We start from the raw sequence: 18600 nt of genomic DNA on the forward strand, positions 1-18600 counted from the left end.
TTAGCTGAATAAGGACAGTACCAACACTCATGTTAATGTGACAGGGAAGAGCCCAAGAGGCCTCAAACCCAAGAAACAATTATAGGCAACTTAGGAATACTGAGAGCAGGAGAAATCATCTCCCCAGGGAAGAGCACAACTGGTTATCTAGTATCACATGGTCAGTCCTGAAAGCCCATGCATAAATAACATTATGCTGTCAGAGAAGGATGTACTTATGTATTCAGAGATATATGTGTACATGTGTGTATGTATATAACAACAATTAATGAAGAAACACTGCTCTACCTATATTATAATTTGGCAGCACAGTCCATTATACACATAAGAGAAGAGTAAATTTTGACAAAGTTTGCAAAATGAAAGAACTAAATGCTTATTGTGGTTGGCAAGTGGAGGGATGTGGGTGTAAGGGCAGAAGAGAGGGATTAACTGTAAAGAAAGCTTTTTATCTGATCTGCCTGAAGAACAACACCTTTTGTATAATGACATCATCTAAGGCCCATACAATCTGTTATTCAGACCCTGTATGTAATGAAATAAACTACAATGTGAGAAGTCAGAAGTGCATCAAGATTTCTTTCAAAGAAGCCCTATATAAAAACTACTAAACACTTAAGATGTTGTAGTTCTTGAGAAAAATGGCTGGGTGCAAATATGAACTTGTGAAAGGAAATTCACAGTGAACGTAATGAGATTGTGACAATTTTATTTGATAAGTTGAAATACTAAAAACAAAAGTAAAATAAAAAACTAAGAACTCTGGGTGGCTTATAGAATTAAAGACTAGAAGACGAATAAATACAAATATGCTGACAAGAAGAAAGAAAAATAAACACAGGGCACAAAGGCTGCACACACCTATAATGTCTTCATGTGGGAAGCTCAGGAATTTAGGTCATTCACTGCTGTACTTCGAGTTGTAGGTCAGCCTTAGCTACATATGACCCTGACTCAAGAACCCCTAAATGAAAAAAATTTATGAACATATAAAATTCATATAAGAAACTGTGATGGGTAATCTTCATTGTCAATTTTATAAACACTTAAAATTATCATAGAAATACATCTTAGAAGGTTTCTACAAGGATGCTTCCAGAAACATTTAATACAGCCAGGAAGAACCACTGTTACTGTGAACAATTCTAATCTGTGGGCTGAGGTCAACTGCACTAAGAGCAGAAAGTGAAATGAACATCAATGCCTGTCTCTCAGTGGAGACAATATATCTTCAAACCATGACTCCAAGTAAACCCCCACTTCCCGAGGTTACTCTACTCAGGTACCTGGTCACTGCAGCAAGAAAGGAAACTAATACAGAGACAAATGACTGGTTACTGAAGGAGATTGGAAAATTTTGTCTGCTATATATTCAATAGAGGGTTGATATCCAGAATGCACGAAGAACTCAAAAAGCAAACAAACAAAAACAAGGAAATACATGATCTAATTAAAAATGGGCTGTATATCTAAAAAGAGTTCTCTAAAGAAAAATTAAAATGATCAATACTTTTTAAATGTCCAATATCCTTAGCCATCAGGGAAATGTGATTTAAAACTGCTTTGAAATGTCATCATTCCCTAGTTAAGATCAAGAAAACAGTCAACAGAAAGGGGACCACAGAAAAGCAAACTAGTCTATTCACAATAGCATCAGCGAGGAGAATTCTCAAAGAGCTAAAAGGAGATCTAGCATATGTAACCCACCCTTGGCATATGCACAAAGCAGTCAGTTTCTTACTCCATAGATACTGGCTCAGCCATTGTCTTAGTCAGGGTTTCTATTCCTGCACAAAATATCATGACCAAGAAGCAAGTTAAGGAGGGAAGGGTTTATTCAGCTTACACTTCCAAAATGCTGTTCATCAGCAAAGGAATTCAGGACAGGAACTCAGTTAGGTCAGGAAGCAGGAGCTGATGCAGAGGCCATGGAAGGGATGTTGCTTTCTGGCTTGCTTACCCTGGGTTGCTCAACGTGCTATCTTTTAGAATCCAAGAGAACCAGCCCAGGGATGCCACCACCCACAATGGGCCCTTCCTCCTTCATCACTAGTTGAGAAAATGCCTTAGAGCTGGATCTCAAAGAGGCATTTACTCAATTGAGGCTCCTTTCTCTGTGAAAACTCCAGCTTGTGTCAAATTGACACAAAACCAGCCTATACATCATGGTTCTTGCTGCTCTATTCACAATACCTAGAAGGTGCACACAGTCTAAATGTTCCTTATCTGGTGACTAGGAAATGAAAATGTAGTACATTTTGAATGTGGTACACTATGAATATCTATTTAGCTTAACAGAAAAAAATTAACTTTTCCGGAAAATAGACGGAAGGGAAAGGACTCCTTTGTGTTTGTTAATTTTGGTTTTGTTTTGTCAATTTGACACAAAACTAAAGTCTTCTGAGAGAAGAAACATCAATTGAGAAATTGGTCAATTGGAATGTCCTGTGGCAATCTTAAGGACATTTTCTTTATTAGTAACTCATGTGAGAGGGCCCAGATAACTGTAGACATTGAGGCCCTTAGGTATTTGGTTCTTCCATGAGGAACAAGCCAGGAAGCAGCCTTCCACTCCTACTTGTAGGTCTTGGATCATACCCCGGATTATCTTGATAATAAACTCTAACCTAACTGGCAGGATTACTAACTCCTCTCCTCCACAAGTGTCCTTTGCTCATAGTGTTTATCAGAGCAATAGAAAACAAACTAGCACATTGACTAAGTAAGGTAACTAGACCCAGAAGGACAAACGTTGTATATTTGCTCTTCTATGTGAATTCTAGCTCCAAATCTTTAGATTGGAGTGCACAGTCTGACATAACCACAGAAGCTAGGGAAGTAAAACAGGATCATGTTGGAGATCAACAGGATCAACAGGAGCTCTAGAGAAGCAGAGAATAAGGCACATGTACAGTGAAGAGAGAAAGAGGGGAAATTGGAGGAGGGCACTTTAACTGGGAGCAGGGAGGAGGTTTATATATGTATTTACACACACACACACACACACATATAAACACTAGAGGGAGGAGCGTGTGGATAAATAATACTAAAGATGTTTGAAAACCCACAGTGAAACATTTCATAGGCTTACATAAGAATACACATATCTGTACATATATTTTAATGGTGTTATGCTGAATGATGTTATAATGCTCTACCCAAGACTAACAGACTATCTAACAAAATTCTTAGAGTCAAACATGGGAAACCTCCCCTAGAGTCACTGGACTGGGGAGTCCACACGATCCTGTAAAGAAGAGAGACTACTGCATTTGCTCTGGTCTCCTCCCAGAACTTGAAAGGATGACACCACTCTTGAAGAAAACACACACACTGTGGACACAGGATCTGGAGGGATTGAGCAGGAACTGACAGTGAAGCCTCCTCCTGGAGGATGAACTCGGACAATATGGGAAGATGCTTTGTAAGCTCCCAAGAGAGAAAAGCAAACACTAGTCCTATCCTGTTGAAAACCCATGGACAACAACTATTGGTCCAGCAATGTGTCCCCAATGGTGCAACAGTGGCACTTTTATCTTGGAGTTCAACCAACAACTGTCTAATTTAATTTAAGGCCCAATCAATAGGAGATAATTCAAGTCTGTTACTGTAAACCTAGTCAACTACCAGTGCTACCGGAAGGTCATAGATCCTACAGTAGAACCTACTACTGCCCCTTTCCTAAGCAGAACAAATTCCATATGCACTCTAAATGCTTATCCTTATGCCCATAGATAAGCATAGCTCTCAGCCCTCATCAAAGAACCTTCGTTATTCAGTAGACAGAGACGCCTACGGAGGTACAGAATTGGTCAAACTGCAGATAAGTGACCCGAGTGGGAGCATCCATCTACCCTGATATATCTACAATGCCACCCCACCCTAACCCTTGGGGAACATCATAGAAACAGAGGTGGAAAGACTGTAAGAGTCAGACCTGGATGCCCACTCTGAGATAAGCCATGGTTTAGACCCAGCAGAGAAACTGCACACATGCAACATCAGCAATAGGTATGATGATTTGTTTTCATTTCAACTTGGGACACAATAGAATCACCGGAGTAGGAGCCTCACCTGAAGAATTGTTCTGATTGCCTTGACTCCTTGGGAAAGCCACCCCAGGTGTGAAGGGCATGCTCAGGTAGCAGCCCAGTAGAAACCAGCTAGCAGCAAGATTCTCTGTCCTTGTTGGGTTGGCTTTCCCTCTTGCTGCAGAGTGAATTCACTCTGTTGCTACTGCTGTTTTCTGTGCTGAGATCAGAAACCCCACCTCCAGATTTCCATCACAGTTTAAAAATTAGTGTTGTCAGATTTTTGGTGCCAGATTGGCACTGCTGAAGTTCTTGGTCTCAAGGACAAAGAAAATAGTGGCTTCTCAGCCTCTCAAGTGTGTGAGACAACTGTTCTAGTTTGATGTAAATTGATTTAATAAATTTCACACACACACACACACACACACACAAACAGAGAGGGGGAGGGGAAGGGGGAGAGGGAAAGGGAGAAAAAGAGAAACAGAATGAAATAATACAATGCTTGTATATACATTTGTTTTATGGAGCCTCAAGGTATCCATAAATCTGATCTCTGACCATTTCCATGAGTCCGGATTTTGTCCTTGCCCTTTGGTAAGCAGACAGGAATCTGAGCTCCCTGTATTTACACTCAGAGGCTGAGCAGAGGCATAAGTCAGGGATCCTCGAGTCCTACCTGACTTTCTACTTCTGCGATAACCATCATGACCTAAAGTAAGTCAGAGAGGAAATTATTTATTTCATCCTATAGCTTGCAGTCCATCATGAAGGGGACATCGGGATAGGAACTAGAGGCAGAAACTGAAGCAGAGAACACGGAAGAACATTGCTGACAGACTTGTTCTCCAGGCTTTTATTGAGATAGTCTTTTAAAACTTCTCAGGACTGTTTGCCCAGGGTGGCATAACTCACAATAGTTTGGGCTCTTGTATCAACCATTCATTTAAAAAAAGCCTCCACAGTCTTGCTTATAGGCCAGTTGTATGGAGGCATTTTCTCAGTCGAGGGGCCCTGTTTACAGGAGACTCTAACTTGTGTCCCACTGACAAACAGTGACCTGGACATCCTATTAGAAAAGACTGGACTGTCTCTAGTTCCCTTGAGCCATGTGGGGTAGTCTCCCATGTCTTTCTTCTAGAGAGATGTGTGTTTATCTGAGTCCATCTGTCGTCACGAGGCCCAGATATAACTCCCCAGAACTACAATGCTTGAAAATGTGACTGTTTGTCATTTTTGGTCTGTTTTTTTGTTTTTGTTTTGTTGTTGTTGTTGTAAGTGTAACTTTTACAGTTTCTTCTCTACTATTTTAAAGGCTGTCATTAGGTCCTCACTTCATTTTAGTTGCCTTAGCTTTATAAAAATAACAACTTTCTCTCCACCCCCTTCCTTCTCACCAGCTGACTGATAGGACAGATTCGGTGAATTATGTGCTGCTGGCTGGCACCCAGGATCAGCAAATTTCTTCAGGGAAGGAGAAACTTCAAGACCACTGTTCACTCCATGACATAGTAACTTTTGTGTTTATTTTCAATGGCTCTATATTACTTATACACAGTGGTTTTTGTTCTTTATTACGACTTTTTCAGTTCTTGAAGGGTTTTCATATTGTCTGAGATATTCTGTTGCCTACAAGCAGAATTCATGATCTAGGACTGAGCTAAGTTTGCAAAAGAGGATGTAGATTTCACTACCACAGGGGGCTTCACAGGCAGAGGTCCCAGGAGTACTTACCATGAAGCTGAGCTGAATTTCATAACCTGGCACTTTCTAAGTCTCTAGTAAGGTCCTAGTGATATATTCCTACAAACACATTTCACCTACAATTGTAGAGGGAGTGCCTGGGACCAGACTGTTGTGAATTGGTGAGCAGAAAAGTAGAGATTTGGTAGATGCCGACCAATCAATGCTGAAGAGTAACAAGATCAGGAAAAAAACATTTCAAAGCCATGGTGACATGGATACAGCAGAGCGTTGCTGAGAATTCAGGAAGCAGAGGAGGTGGGAGGGTTAGACAAACTTGGAAGGCAGACAGTTTCAAATGATAGCTATCTGTTTTGTTTTGTTTTTTTGTTGTTTTTTTTTTTTTTGGCTAAATCAAAAGGTAACAATATGACCTTAGATGATATCTTAGAATATTTATACATAAAATAATATTTTTTCTCATTTAAGTAAGTAGTGAAAGGAGGTAGTGGCACACTCCTAAAATTCCAGCACTCAGGGGGCTGAGGCCATCCTGAGCTACACCAGACCCTGTCTCAAAAAGGATCAAACAAATAAACAAGGAAATGAAATGGTTTTAGAAAACTCTTCAGAAGATTACAAAGAGAAAACAGACCCCACTGAGCACAAAATTTAGTAACCAGGTCATAACACTTTCCAAGACATTCCTTTAGTGTTAGAAAGTGCTGAGAGTCCCACCCATCCCTAGAGGGAAGTTCCTGCTTGAGCTAATCAGTGAGGACCAAGTCATCACCTCACAGCTGCCCTGCCTGGTTCCCACAGGGTCAAGTCCTGGCTTTGCCACTATAAACAGAAGACTGGCTATGAAGGATCAAGATGCCCTCCACAGACCAAAGGAAACACCGGTCTTTACAGGGAAAATGTTTTTTTATTCAGTTTTGCAAGTCTGACAGAAAAAGAAAATCTCTCAAAAGAACAGTAGATCCTCTAAACTATAAATGGCGTGAGTCCACTCTGATATATTTCAGTCCTGAGTGATGCTTCCTCCTCACTGTCCAGGTGGCTGTGTTTGGGGACCTCAGAACATCTTCCTCACAGTGAAACTGAAGGACGCTAAGTTGACTAGTGTGGGAAGGCGCTGGAGCCTTTAAATCTACTTATATTCAAGGATACTCGGACATCAAGAAAAAATCATCGTTCAAAATGCTGAAATTGCAGGTTAGTAAATACATTTGTACAAAGAACTAAAACTCACCCTAGAATTTGAGCACTAGAAGAGGTTTGGGACCTCGGTGGGAACAGGCTTCAGGGCAGGTGAGCTTTTCCTTCTGTTTGCTGCACAAGCAGATCTGGGCTCTCAGGAAATCAGCCTAAGCCAGAGAAGCATATAACCCAAACTTCTGTCTTCAGGACACATCTCTTCTAAACTACATTTTTAGTCATTTTCCTTTACTGGTTATGTAAGAAAATGACTTTTATTATTTATGCTTATGTTCCAGCAAAACAGAATTGGCATGTTAAAGAACCTCTCATCCAGGTATGAGCTCATTTCAGGAAACACAAAGAGTTGTTACAGGGAGAGGAAAATATCTCCTCTATCCCATCACAGAAAATAAAACTGAAATTCAAAGTGTTTAATTCACTTGTGAAGTTGGCAAGCTTAGAGCTGACTCTAGTACCTTTCTTGATTCAATGTCCTTTGCACCATAAAACTTGAAAAGATGTTTCAAAATATCTCTCTCATCGTTTTGAGAATTCAAACTCAGATGTGGGGGAAGAAAATCCGAAACACAAAGCCAGTCCATTACAGGCTAAAATAAAAAATGAATAAAAATAAATAAATAAATATCATTCATCAAGGAAGTATCCTGAAGCTTATGTTAAAATACTCAGGTGATCTGAGATAAAACGCGCAAAGACTCCTCAGCAGCTGTCTGAAACACTTACCTATAAATGTCAGTTTTAAGCTCTGCTGTCCTCTCACTTGATTCAATCGATTTGTTTTTCTGGCACACAGAATGTGTGCTATTCCAAAAAAGAATAACCTCTCCCTAAGATTCTGCAATGCAGGTTTGCATTAAAGGGGAGAAACCTAACTGTGGCCTCTGAGATAGCAGCTGGAGCTATGAGCAAGTGAATTAGGCACTGAGAGGCAAGAATGAGAACCTGGCTCCTGATCTTTGTTAATGCAGCACAAGAATGGATATCTAGCTCACTTTTGGTGAATGCTTGCCTACCTTGCCTGAGGCCCAGGTCTCTGTCTTAGCACTGCCAACCAGGGAGTGGTCCTGCACATCTATCTAGTCACTGTACTCCCAAGGTGGAGGCAGGAGAAAAACAGTTGAAAGTTGGCCTTCAGTTACCAGGAAATTTCAAACAAGTCTGGAAACTTGCCTTAAGAGAAAAACTTACAATTTAATCTCTCTATATCTGACCATATATCTCAGATTTCTTAAAGGAGGGAGTAAGGGAAGGATTCCTAGGGAGGAAATGTTCTGGAATTAGTAGAAAAGCCCAGCAATCTTTGCTAACATTTTGATGAACAGGACTAAAGCTGAAAAGCATAATTTCAGATGATGATTGACTCAGAGTAATTAGATTACCACTGAGAACTGTTTCAGATGCATACATTATTAACTCTCTGTACTATCATAGGTACCTGCAGAAAATGTAGAGCTATGAGTAGTTTCTCAAAGGAAAGCATCCATCACTCTTGTCACCACTGCCCAACCTCTGTGCTCCCAGGCATTGCCAAACAGTTTACACAAAAGATCACAGTCACACTTAAGATAGCAGCTATACCTAGGATGTGTTTCCCTGGCTCCTGGGATTGAAATGCACTGCTGGGTTTGTAACACAACCTCATGTGCTGCTGACCCCTAGAAAAATGAGCATTAAAAGAGCTCCAAGTGAGTCTCCTGAGCTCCTCAGTCCCTTCCCTCATTGTGGCTGCTTGATTCCCACTTCTCTGCTCCTACCCAGTGTCGGGCTCATCGAGGTGCACTTGTGATTGTGCACAGTCCAGAAAAGTAATTCCTATCAGTACTGGATGCCTTTGTGTAACCTCAAGGAATTATCAGAGAGGAAGGAGCTTGCTTTGAGTAACTGCCTCCATGAGATCCAGCTGTAAGGCATTTTCTCAATTAGTGGGTACTGCCAGCCCTGGACTGGTGATCCATGTCCAAAAGCAAGCAACCTGAGCAAGCCAGGGGAAGGAAGCCAGTAAGCAGCACTCCTCCATCAGCTCCAGCCTCCAGATTCCTGCCCTGTTTGAGTTCCAGTCCTGATCCTTTGGTGATGAACAGCAATGTGAAAGTGTGAGCTAAATAAACCCTTTTCTCCCAGAATTACTTTTTGGTCATGGTGTTATTTCACAGCAATGTAAACAGTAGCTAATGTAGTATATTTATAAATGTGTATCTTACAAAAGAGGAACCTGAATATCAGAGGACAGGAAGCACCTCAGAGCAATGTAACTAGTTACAGAAGAGGGTTGGGAGTGTATGACCCACACAGGCTAGCATCAGATGTCACATGAGCTCACAGTCCTGTGGAGATTCTGCAACCTGAGAGCAATAGGATAAGTCTCTCGACATGGTGTCTAAAAGCTTATTATAGATGATATAATATCTGTGTTTATTTGAGGCAAGGGCAGGAATAATGGAGAAATAAGATAGAATTAATTTTTGCAAATGGCAGCAACAGAGACTCTCAATAATTCTGGGGACAAATTAAACTGCATTAAAATTACAGGAGCAATAGTTGTATCTCCCTGATAGCAGATACCTGGTGAAAATAAAGTCCAGAAAATAATCCATTCATAAAATAGCAAACACCAAAGGACAGATTCTGTGACAGTAGAAACTGATAAAGAACTATAATCTTGAAATCACTTTGGTAACAATTATTAGGGACAGAAAAAGTTCTGAAAGGTTTAAAAGACACTGAAACTTCTGTCAATACATTTCCACCCTAACAGGATCACGTTGTGAATGCACAAACTCTCCAGCCTCATCACGTCACCACTGACTGGCACATCCAGTGAGCATGCCCACCAACTTATAACCTTTGTGTTCCCAGGACCTGAGGCTGTACATTTAACATGAGTGCAGCCAATGAGAGCATCTCATGGGAGTTCATTCTCTTAGGGTTTTCAGATCGGCCATGGCTGGAGCTGCCACTCTTTGTGGTGTTTCTAGTGTCCTATATTCTGACCATCTTTGGAAATACGATGATAATTATTGTGTCCCGCCTGGATCCCAAACTGCACACACCCATGTACTTTTTCCTCACTAACCTGTCCCTGCTAGACCTGTGCTATACCACAAGCACAGTCCCACAAATGCTCATCAACATATGCAGCACCCGAAAGGTCATCAGCTATGGTGGCTGTGTAGCCCAGCTTTTCATTTTCCTGGCCTTGGGTTCCACAGAATGCTTTCTGCTGGGGGTCATGTCCTTTGACAGGTTTGTAGCCATCTGTCGGCCTCTCCACTACTCAGTCATCATGCAGCAGAGGCGCTGCCTCCACTTGGCAGCTGCGTGTTGGATCAGTGGCTTCAGCAACTCAGTATTGCAGTCCACATGGACCATTCAGATGCCACTGTGTGGTCACAAGGAAGTGGACCATTTCTTCTGTGAAGTCCCTGCTCTTCTCAAGTTGTCCTGTGTGGATACGACTGCTAATGAAGCAGAGCTGTTCTTTATCAGCGTGTTTTTTCTTTTAATACCTGTGACTCTCATCCTCATATCATATGCTTTCATTGTCAAAGCAGTGTTGAGAATAAGGTCAGCTGAAGGTCGGCGAAAGGCATTTGGGACATGTGGCTCCCACCTCATTGTGGTGGTGCTTTTCTATGGCACTGCCATCTACATGTATCTGCAGCCACCATCCCCTACTTCCAAGGACCGGGGGAAAATGGTGTCCCTCTTTTATGGGATCATCACACCCATGCTGAACCCCCTCATTTACACACTCAGGAACAAAGAGGTAAAGGGAGCGTTCAAGAGGTTGATGACAAGGCTCATCTTGAGTAGAAAATTAGAGATGTCTGAATAATAGCCCTATTAGTATATAATTGTGCAGCCTGATAAATTATCTTGTTTTCTTCTTTACTGAATGTTTGTGATGATTTCCATGAAATAAAGTCTTGCTGATAGAGAATGATACAGTGTTCTCCCTCCCGGATTTATTCATTCACAAGCCCTGGGAACTGACTCTTTATGATTCTCCCAAATTGCTATCCATACAACCTGCAGTTTTAAGCTTTTTACCATTTAATGTGCTTAGTGAGGATTCCTAGACATCTCAGGGTCTAAGGTCAAAAAATCCACTGAGTCCTACAATCCTTAGGTCTTCTAACACAATAGGTCTGATGTGGGTCTGAGAACTTGTCTTTCTACAAATCTCCAGAAAAATTTTCATATTTCCTACAGGAACACTAAGTTCCACCTTGGCCTTTGGAGTTCTTGCTGGTATTTCCTAGGTACCACCTGGGATCAGACTCAACCTTCAGAATTATGGTGAGGTCAGCATAGGCTCTATACCAACATTTTTTCTTCATTTTTTATTAATTAAGTTATTTAATTTTAGGTTTAGGAATAAGAGTAATTGTGGCTTCGAAGAATGAATTGGGTAGTGTTCCCTCTGTCTCTATTTTATGAAATAGTTTGGAGAGGATTTTATTAGGTCTTCTATGAAGGTCTGATAGAATTCTGCACTGAACCTATCTGGTCCTGGGCTTTTTTGTTGTTGTTGTTGTTGTTGTTGTTGTTGTTGTTTTAGGGGCTTTTGATGACTGCTTCTATTTCTTTAGATGTTATAGGCCTGCTTAGATTTTTTTTATCTGATCCTGATTTAACTTTGGTATCTGGTATCTGTCTAGAAAAATTGTCCATTTCCTCCAGATTTTCTAGTATTGTTGAGTATAGGCTTTTGTAGTAGAATCTTATGAGTTCTTGAATTTTCTCAGTTTCTGTTGTTATGTCTCTCCTTTCCTTTCTGATCTGTTAATTTGGATACTCTCTCTGTGTCCTCTAGTTAGTCTGGCTAAGGGTTTATTGATCTTGTGATTTTCTCAAAGAACCAGCTCCTAGTTTTGTTGATTCTTTCTATGGTTCTTTTTGTTTCTACTTGGCTGATTTCTGGTCTTAGTTTGATTTTTCCTGCTGTCTACTCCTCTTGTGTGTATCTGCTGCTTTTTATTCTAGAGCTTTTATCTGTGTATATTGACATCTGGATCAAAGCAGGAGGTAGGCTTGAAGCAATTAGCGAAAAGGAGGAAATTGAGGCAATTGTGTTTTTAAAAAATACACAATTTAATTATTTCAACAAGATACGCACTCATAAATTTTAAAGGGGTTTATATTTAAATTCTACAAATATTTTCCTATTAGTTGATGTATATTTATACATATGATATGTGTTTGATGATCTCTGCTGGCCTTTCTTATTATACATTCATACAATGTGGAGCAACAGTGACCGAGGTGTAGAATAATTCTATGTGCTCCTATCTGTAGTAAAACGCCTCATAAAAACTGACTAGTAAAATAATACTACTTTAGAAAGAATTCACCATTGCTATAGGATTTTAATGTTCTGCTATATTAATTGACGCTTGTCAATCAAGAGCCTGTCTGGATTTAAAATAACAGAATGATAACTCTAAAAGAATGGGTGGAGTAAGAAAATAGTTCTGAAGCTGTTTGAAAGATGATTTAAAATAAAACCAGCAAATAAGTGGCTGGTATTTAACATAAATCCATATAAATATGTCAACTTCATTTTCTATTTTAAAGGGTATTGAAATTGATTGGCAATAAATTCCATGTAATCCTTACGTGGAGGAATGTACCAATAAGCTATTGGTTGTAGCTCTGGGTTTTGCATTTCAATCAATCTATGTTGCAAGTAATATGCCTTTATAGAATAGGGGATACAATAGGAACTGGGCAATCAGAATACCATGCCTCCTGAAGTCTTTTTAAGGAAGGCATGGACTCCTTCAGTATGGAGTAGGAATCACTTTATCCTGACGTCACTGACATCAGCTTTGGAAGGGTGCTCATGAAATGTTGCTTTTTTAAAGAGCAGAATTCCTACCAGTGGGTAAAAATGGAGTTGATTTTAGTATAATGCAAGAAAAATCAAATAACATTTGAAATGTAAATACATAAAACATCCAATAAATATTGAAAAAAAGAAAGAACTCATAAAAATGTCTACACTCTACAATGCTGATAGAGTTGACCATTTCACAATCTCGGAAAATAGAAATTTATGAAACACGGTTAAAATAAAAATCTCTCACTGCTGGCTACTGCTTCACATTTCTTTGTCCACATTGTGAGCCTCAGTAGAATGTCTCTCAACCTGTCTTATAAATATTAATTTCTAAATGTCATTTGGGTGCCATCTAAATAATCTGGAATAAGTACCTCCACTTAAGTTTCTCAGCCTCATCGTTTGCTAATGAAGACAACCAAAGGCATGAACAGTACAGTGCCTGTCAACTTCAAACCATCACTAAAAAACTGAGTCGTCTATGCTGTTCTGGATCACGCAGCCCCTCATCTCCTATAGAAAAAAAGTTAAGTTGTTGTTTTCTAGAGTCTTGATCTGAGACAGAATTTATCATGTTTCCCGAGACAGAATTTCTCTTGCTATCCTGGAACTCGATTCTTAGACCTGGGTGGCCTCGAACTCACAGAGATTTTCTTTTTAATTAACCAATCAGAGATAATTGAGGAGCATTCTTCCCACCACATTGATACAGGAGAGTCTTGGATATTCATGGAAATGCCTATACCCAGACTGGAACTAGATCTCGGGGAACAGAAATCAGCATCTGATGATGCTTTTTTGTAACAAACTGACATTGTCCACTGGCCTGAGTCAAAAACATAAAGAAATGCACATTAACCATCACTCCTCCATCAGAAAATCTGCCCCTGACAACTTTCGTCATCCAAGACATTCTGTGTGTTTGTAGCTCAGGATGCTGTGGTAGCTTCTGTCATCCAGTTACTACCAGACAGAGGGCCGGTCATGGAAACCAGGAGGAAAGATACTGGTGTGTAAAGTGTCAGGTCATGAACGCTGTCTGGAGTGGCTTTTCTGGTGGAGGTGGGACAAAGCAGAGGTGGGTAGGGCAGGGTGGGCTGGGTGACCAGGGAGGACTGGAGACAGGGAGAAGTGGACTGCTGGATTTGTTCATAGAAGACAAGTGTTCAGAAGACAGCCACAGTACTGTGTCCCTAGTTTTAGCCATCAGATGTAAAACTGCCATACACGTGCAGGCTCAAAGCAAGAGTTGCTGGTTTTCTTATTGAAGGGCAAAAGTGTGGCCATGGGACGCCACTAACAAGATGGGAAATGGAGAAAGGTAGAGAAACAGAGGTATAAACAATCTGTCTTTGGTGTTTAGACATGAGCTTTATTTGGGTTTGAAGAGAGGAAGGGTTCGGTCAGAGGAAAGACATGTACAATGACGCAGGGTCTGCTCAGAGTGGACTGGATGATCAACCCCTGTATCTGTTCTCCCAGGTTTGGGGACATTGTTAACACTCTGGGGGTAGGGGTGGCATAGAGGGGGTGGTGCTGTGACTATCCAATATTTGTCTCTCATCTTCTATTCTTTTCCCAGCAGTCACATCTTGAATTTGTTATACAAATTCACTTAGCACGAGTTCACTTTTATGTTTTTATGGAAGTCACGACTGTGCCTTTGGGGAGAAGTTATCCTTTAATGGGATCCCCATACTGGATTTTCCTAAAGGACATTCTGAAATCAATGCAACCTTGACCAAAGCTCCCAAGGCCAAATCCTCATTCCTAACACCCGCCCCTTCCGCCTCCGACCTTCCAACCAATAGGGAGCAGCACCGATCCCACCTCCAGGGCTTGCCTTGGGGTTCCTCTCTCCCCTTTGCTCGGCTCTTTTGCACCCTTTTCTTCGACTCTCTTCCTTCTCACTCCCTTAACATTTCTTCATTGTCCTGCTCACGTTCCTTCCGTGTCCACCCAGAGTCCTAAGCAATTTCTGAGAACTGGGTATTTTCGGCATCCGCAGTTACCTGCCTTCTTACTGCCCTCCCCTCTCACCTCAATACCCCAGGTCCCCTGAACCACCCAAGTCTGTCAGTCTTTCCACCACTGAAGGGAGATTTATGGTCTGCAAGCTGACATTAATGCCTAGTTTTAAGAAAATGGCATTTTAGTACGCAGTGTCATAGGGATAATGTAAGTATGTCTACGACGAAGCTTTAACAGCATATGCATTGGTGGTTCAGTGGTAGAATTCTCGCCTGCCACGCGGGAGGCCCGGGTTCGATTCCCGGCCAATGCAGCGCTTTTTGTTTTTCTTCAAAGTACAATCTGCCTTAGAATCACTTGTTTTTCCTACTTAGATTTTCGATTACTCCTGTATGCTAATCATATTTTAAATGAAATCTTTCTTTCAAATGAAAGGGACTAATAGGTTAGCGACAAGCTTTTTTTAAAAAACATTGAATTTCATTTATCTGACGCTATTTGAAATAAAATCTCTCTGAGCTCATTTAGCTAGATCTAAGTCAATTATTTAGCTAACTAATCACTATAACTTGTAAAAGACTGGAAAGCAGTGTTACATAAAAGTATAAAGGGATGATTTCAAAGACAGCGTTGCCGGCTAGAGCAGAGTGGCGCAGCGGAAGCGTGCTGGGCCCATAACCCAGAGGTCGATGGATCGAAACCATCCTCTGCTAATGTTGTTTTTCTTCCTCGCCACAAAAAAGTTTGCTACTACTGTTTGTTTGCTTGCAAAAGCGGAAAGTAATGACTAATTAAGTATGCTGCGCTCAATATTCCTTTAAAATGAAAACGGCGCGCTTTCAATTAACTGTGGGGTAATAACAGACTCAGAGGAGGTAAGAAACCGAGTCGCAGAATTAGCATGTCTGTGCGCCACTGCCTGCTAGAAATGTACAGTTCGAAGAAGCAACTCAAGGCCAGCTCGCTTTTAGCGGAGTAGCATTTTCGTCCTGCTCCGTTTTTCTCCTTGGCGCTAATCACCACCAGCTCAGTATGGTGTGTTTTGCTCCTTTATTTCTTCAGAGCTTTGGACATTGCCTATGGAGATTTCCCAACTTCAGTTTTTTTGTTGTTGTTTTTTGTTTTCTAGACAGGAGTAGAAAGTGTCTGGGGCAACAGTCGCTTGGCAGAGAACTGAGTGTCGTCCCTAATGAGTCTGTAGAAAGAAAGGCCCTTCCTTCGTCAGCCCTACACTACCTTCCTTTCCACAGTCAACATCTGGAAAATAGCTGGCGTCTTCTCCGTTATAGTCAATCTCTGCCGAGATGTAAAATACCCGGATACATCACAGGCAGCAAAAGATCCCAATTACTATTGTTAGGTTATTTCGTGAGGACACGCTGGAATTTTCTTTGTCCACCTCCAGGTCTTTCCAAGTTTGTTTTGACAACTCTGACCTCTTTTTTTTAAAACAATCTTTGGTAATGCTCCAAGCCAAGTTTCCTGTGTCGGGATGGGTGCGTTTATCTCCCTGAATCCAGTTTTGGAAGTACCAGCCCTTTTCTAAGTCCTGCAGGCAGAGAAATGGTGGGGTCCCTGGGCATCATAAAATGAATCCACTGCGACTTCTGATGAAGTATTTCAGAGATTTTAGCTCAACAGTAAACAGTTAAATTTTTTTTGCTTTTATATAATCCCAGCTTCTCAGTCTGGTGGAGGATGACTTAAATCAATAATTTGCTGGGAATCATCTGGTCATATTCTTTCAGGGGGAAAAATATAAATAAAAAAATTTTAAGCTCAGTACTATACTGATATTTTTTTCTCTTAAAATGTGTGCTGCTTTCTGGAATACAAACTGGCACGGTTCTCCTTTTTTTTTTTTTTTTTTTTTTTTTTTCTCCACTTAAAAATCTGAATTGTTGAGATGTTAATGCCAGAAGGAAACAGTTCTCTCTAATTCTCAATCATGAACAGAGAGATAAAGGAAAGGGCCCATTGATTCATTAGACGGCTATTTTAAATGCAATTTGAGATCCTTGCTTTATCTAAAATAGACTGGAGGAAAGAGAAAAAGGGAGATAAGAAAAGCAGGCAACCCCTACCCTCTGCCCTTTTAAGTCTTGTAAGACAGAAGGGAAGGGAAAGCCACTAAAGAAAAGGAAGGGAATTTTAGAAAACAGGTAGAAGAGATTGTATCACAAGGCACAGGTAAGCAGGTGACTGGTAACTCCCTCTGTTTAATACTCAGCTTTGTGTATGGATAACAGAACATCATGCTGTGCCCAGCTAACGTCTAAAACTTTCCCATGCCAGTTAAGAATGATATCAATGAAAACAAATCAAAGGTCACCTAAGTAGAATGAATTGTGTGTTTTGCTTTTTAAACTTAGGTAACCATTCGATCAACAATAAAACAACTTTTGAGAGGTTAGAAAACAGCACTGAGGTCGAGCGTGTGCTTAGCAAATACAATGGCCCAAGCCAGTCTTCTGGACTAAAACAAACAAACCCAAAATCACAATAAACAACCCTGAATATTTCCTATGCCTTTGCTCTCACCTCACTGCTGTTAGAAAGCCACGGCTGTTCCCACTGGCTTACTATTTTTCTAAACTAGCTTTTGAATGTCTGAATGAGAGAAGCCTGTGCTCTGCCCAGAGGGGCCAGGCCAGGAATGACTTCTTAGTTGAGCATCAAGTGGGAAACTCTGGGCATTTGACTCAGGCCTTGGCGGCAGGAGACCTCAGGCAGAGTTTGTCCTGGGTCCAGAAATTTTTGTTCATATCCAGATTTCCAACCATGAGATTCAAAATAAATAAATAAATAAACAACTTTTGTTTGTTTAGCCTGGGTCACATTCTAAACGTTTGTTAAGGTCCAATACAAAAGGTTTAGGCTATTTCATATTGAAATACATAGCTTCTTCAGAACTGGAAGACTCGGCCAGTGGAGCCGTGACGTGCAGGAACATGCTGGCCACTTCCACTCCCCAGCTCCTGCCAGCTTTAAGAACGTGCATGTGCTGTGATTGTTCTTACAACAGAGCTAGGAAACTACGGAAATGCGCTTTGGTCCTTAATGAAAGAGGAATGCTAAACAATGGACCCTAAAGAATTAAGATTTCTGCCGCAAGGGCTGGAAAGACGGCGAGGCTCCTGGCTAAAAATATAAGATTTCCTCCAGGAATCTCAAAAAGGGGAAGGGAAAAGCAAACATCCGGACTCTGGGAGTTTTCTGCGCAGGACAGACTAACTGCCTAGAACGCACCGCCTCCTCTTCCTGCGTTTCCTTCTGTGGTTTCTATAAAACTGGAACACTGCAATAGGAGAGATAGAGCACGTGCAGGAACTCCTAGCTCCCCAGCTCTTGCCTAACTGTGAATGAAACTACTTTCCTTTACTTGTTTCTAATTTCTTTCAAAATTTGGAGAAACCAGAGTGGCAGGACTAAGGGCCTAAGTGTCTCATAACACTATCAACATTAAAAAAAGAAAAAAAAAAAAGTACAGAAACCATGGACTTCAGGAAATTTTGTAGAAATGAGAGGAGGTTTCAAATGTCCAGGGACTGTTGGACCCCTGTGAGCAACTGACATAAACTCTGTTTTAGAAAATCCTCAGTTGCCAAGAGCTTGCTGACAGGAGGCCGATATGGATGTCTACTGAGGTTCTGCCAGAGCCTTACTGATAGAGATGAGGATGCTTGCAGCCAACCGTCAGACAGAGCACGGGGACCCCAAAGAAGGAGTTAGAGAAAGGACTGAAGGAGCTGAAGGGATTTGCAACCTCACAGGAAGAACAACAAAATCAACCAACCAGACCCCCAGAGCTCCCAGGGACTAAACCACCAAGCAGAGTACTCATGGAGGGAC

General features: G+C 41.1%; 1 protein-coding gene across 1 annotated transcript; it reads left to right on the forward strand.

The window, feature by feature from the left end:
- Nucleotides 1–9813: 9813 nt before the first annotated feature.
- Nucleotides 9814–10770, forward strand: LOC308422045 (olfactory receptor 2B2-like; the record flags this gene model as incomplete). Its single annotated transcript, XM_080918517.1, has 1 exon — nt 9814–10770. The coding sequence occupies one exon, from the start codon at nt 9814–9816 to the stop codon at nt 10768–10770; it is 957 nt and encodes a 318-aa protein (XP_080774643.1).
- Nucleotides 10771–18600: the final 7830 nt, after the last annotated feature.

The sequence above is a fragment of the Micromys minutus genome (genome assembly GCF_963924665.1).
Source record: "Micromys minutus genome assembly, chromosome: 6".
Classification (NCBI taxonomy): Eukaryota; Metazoa; Chordata; class Mammalia; order Rodentia; family Muridae; genus Micromys; species Micromys minutus.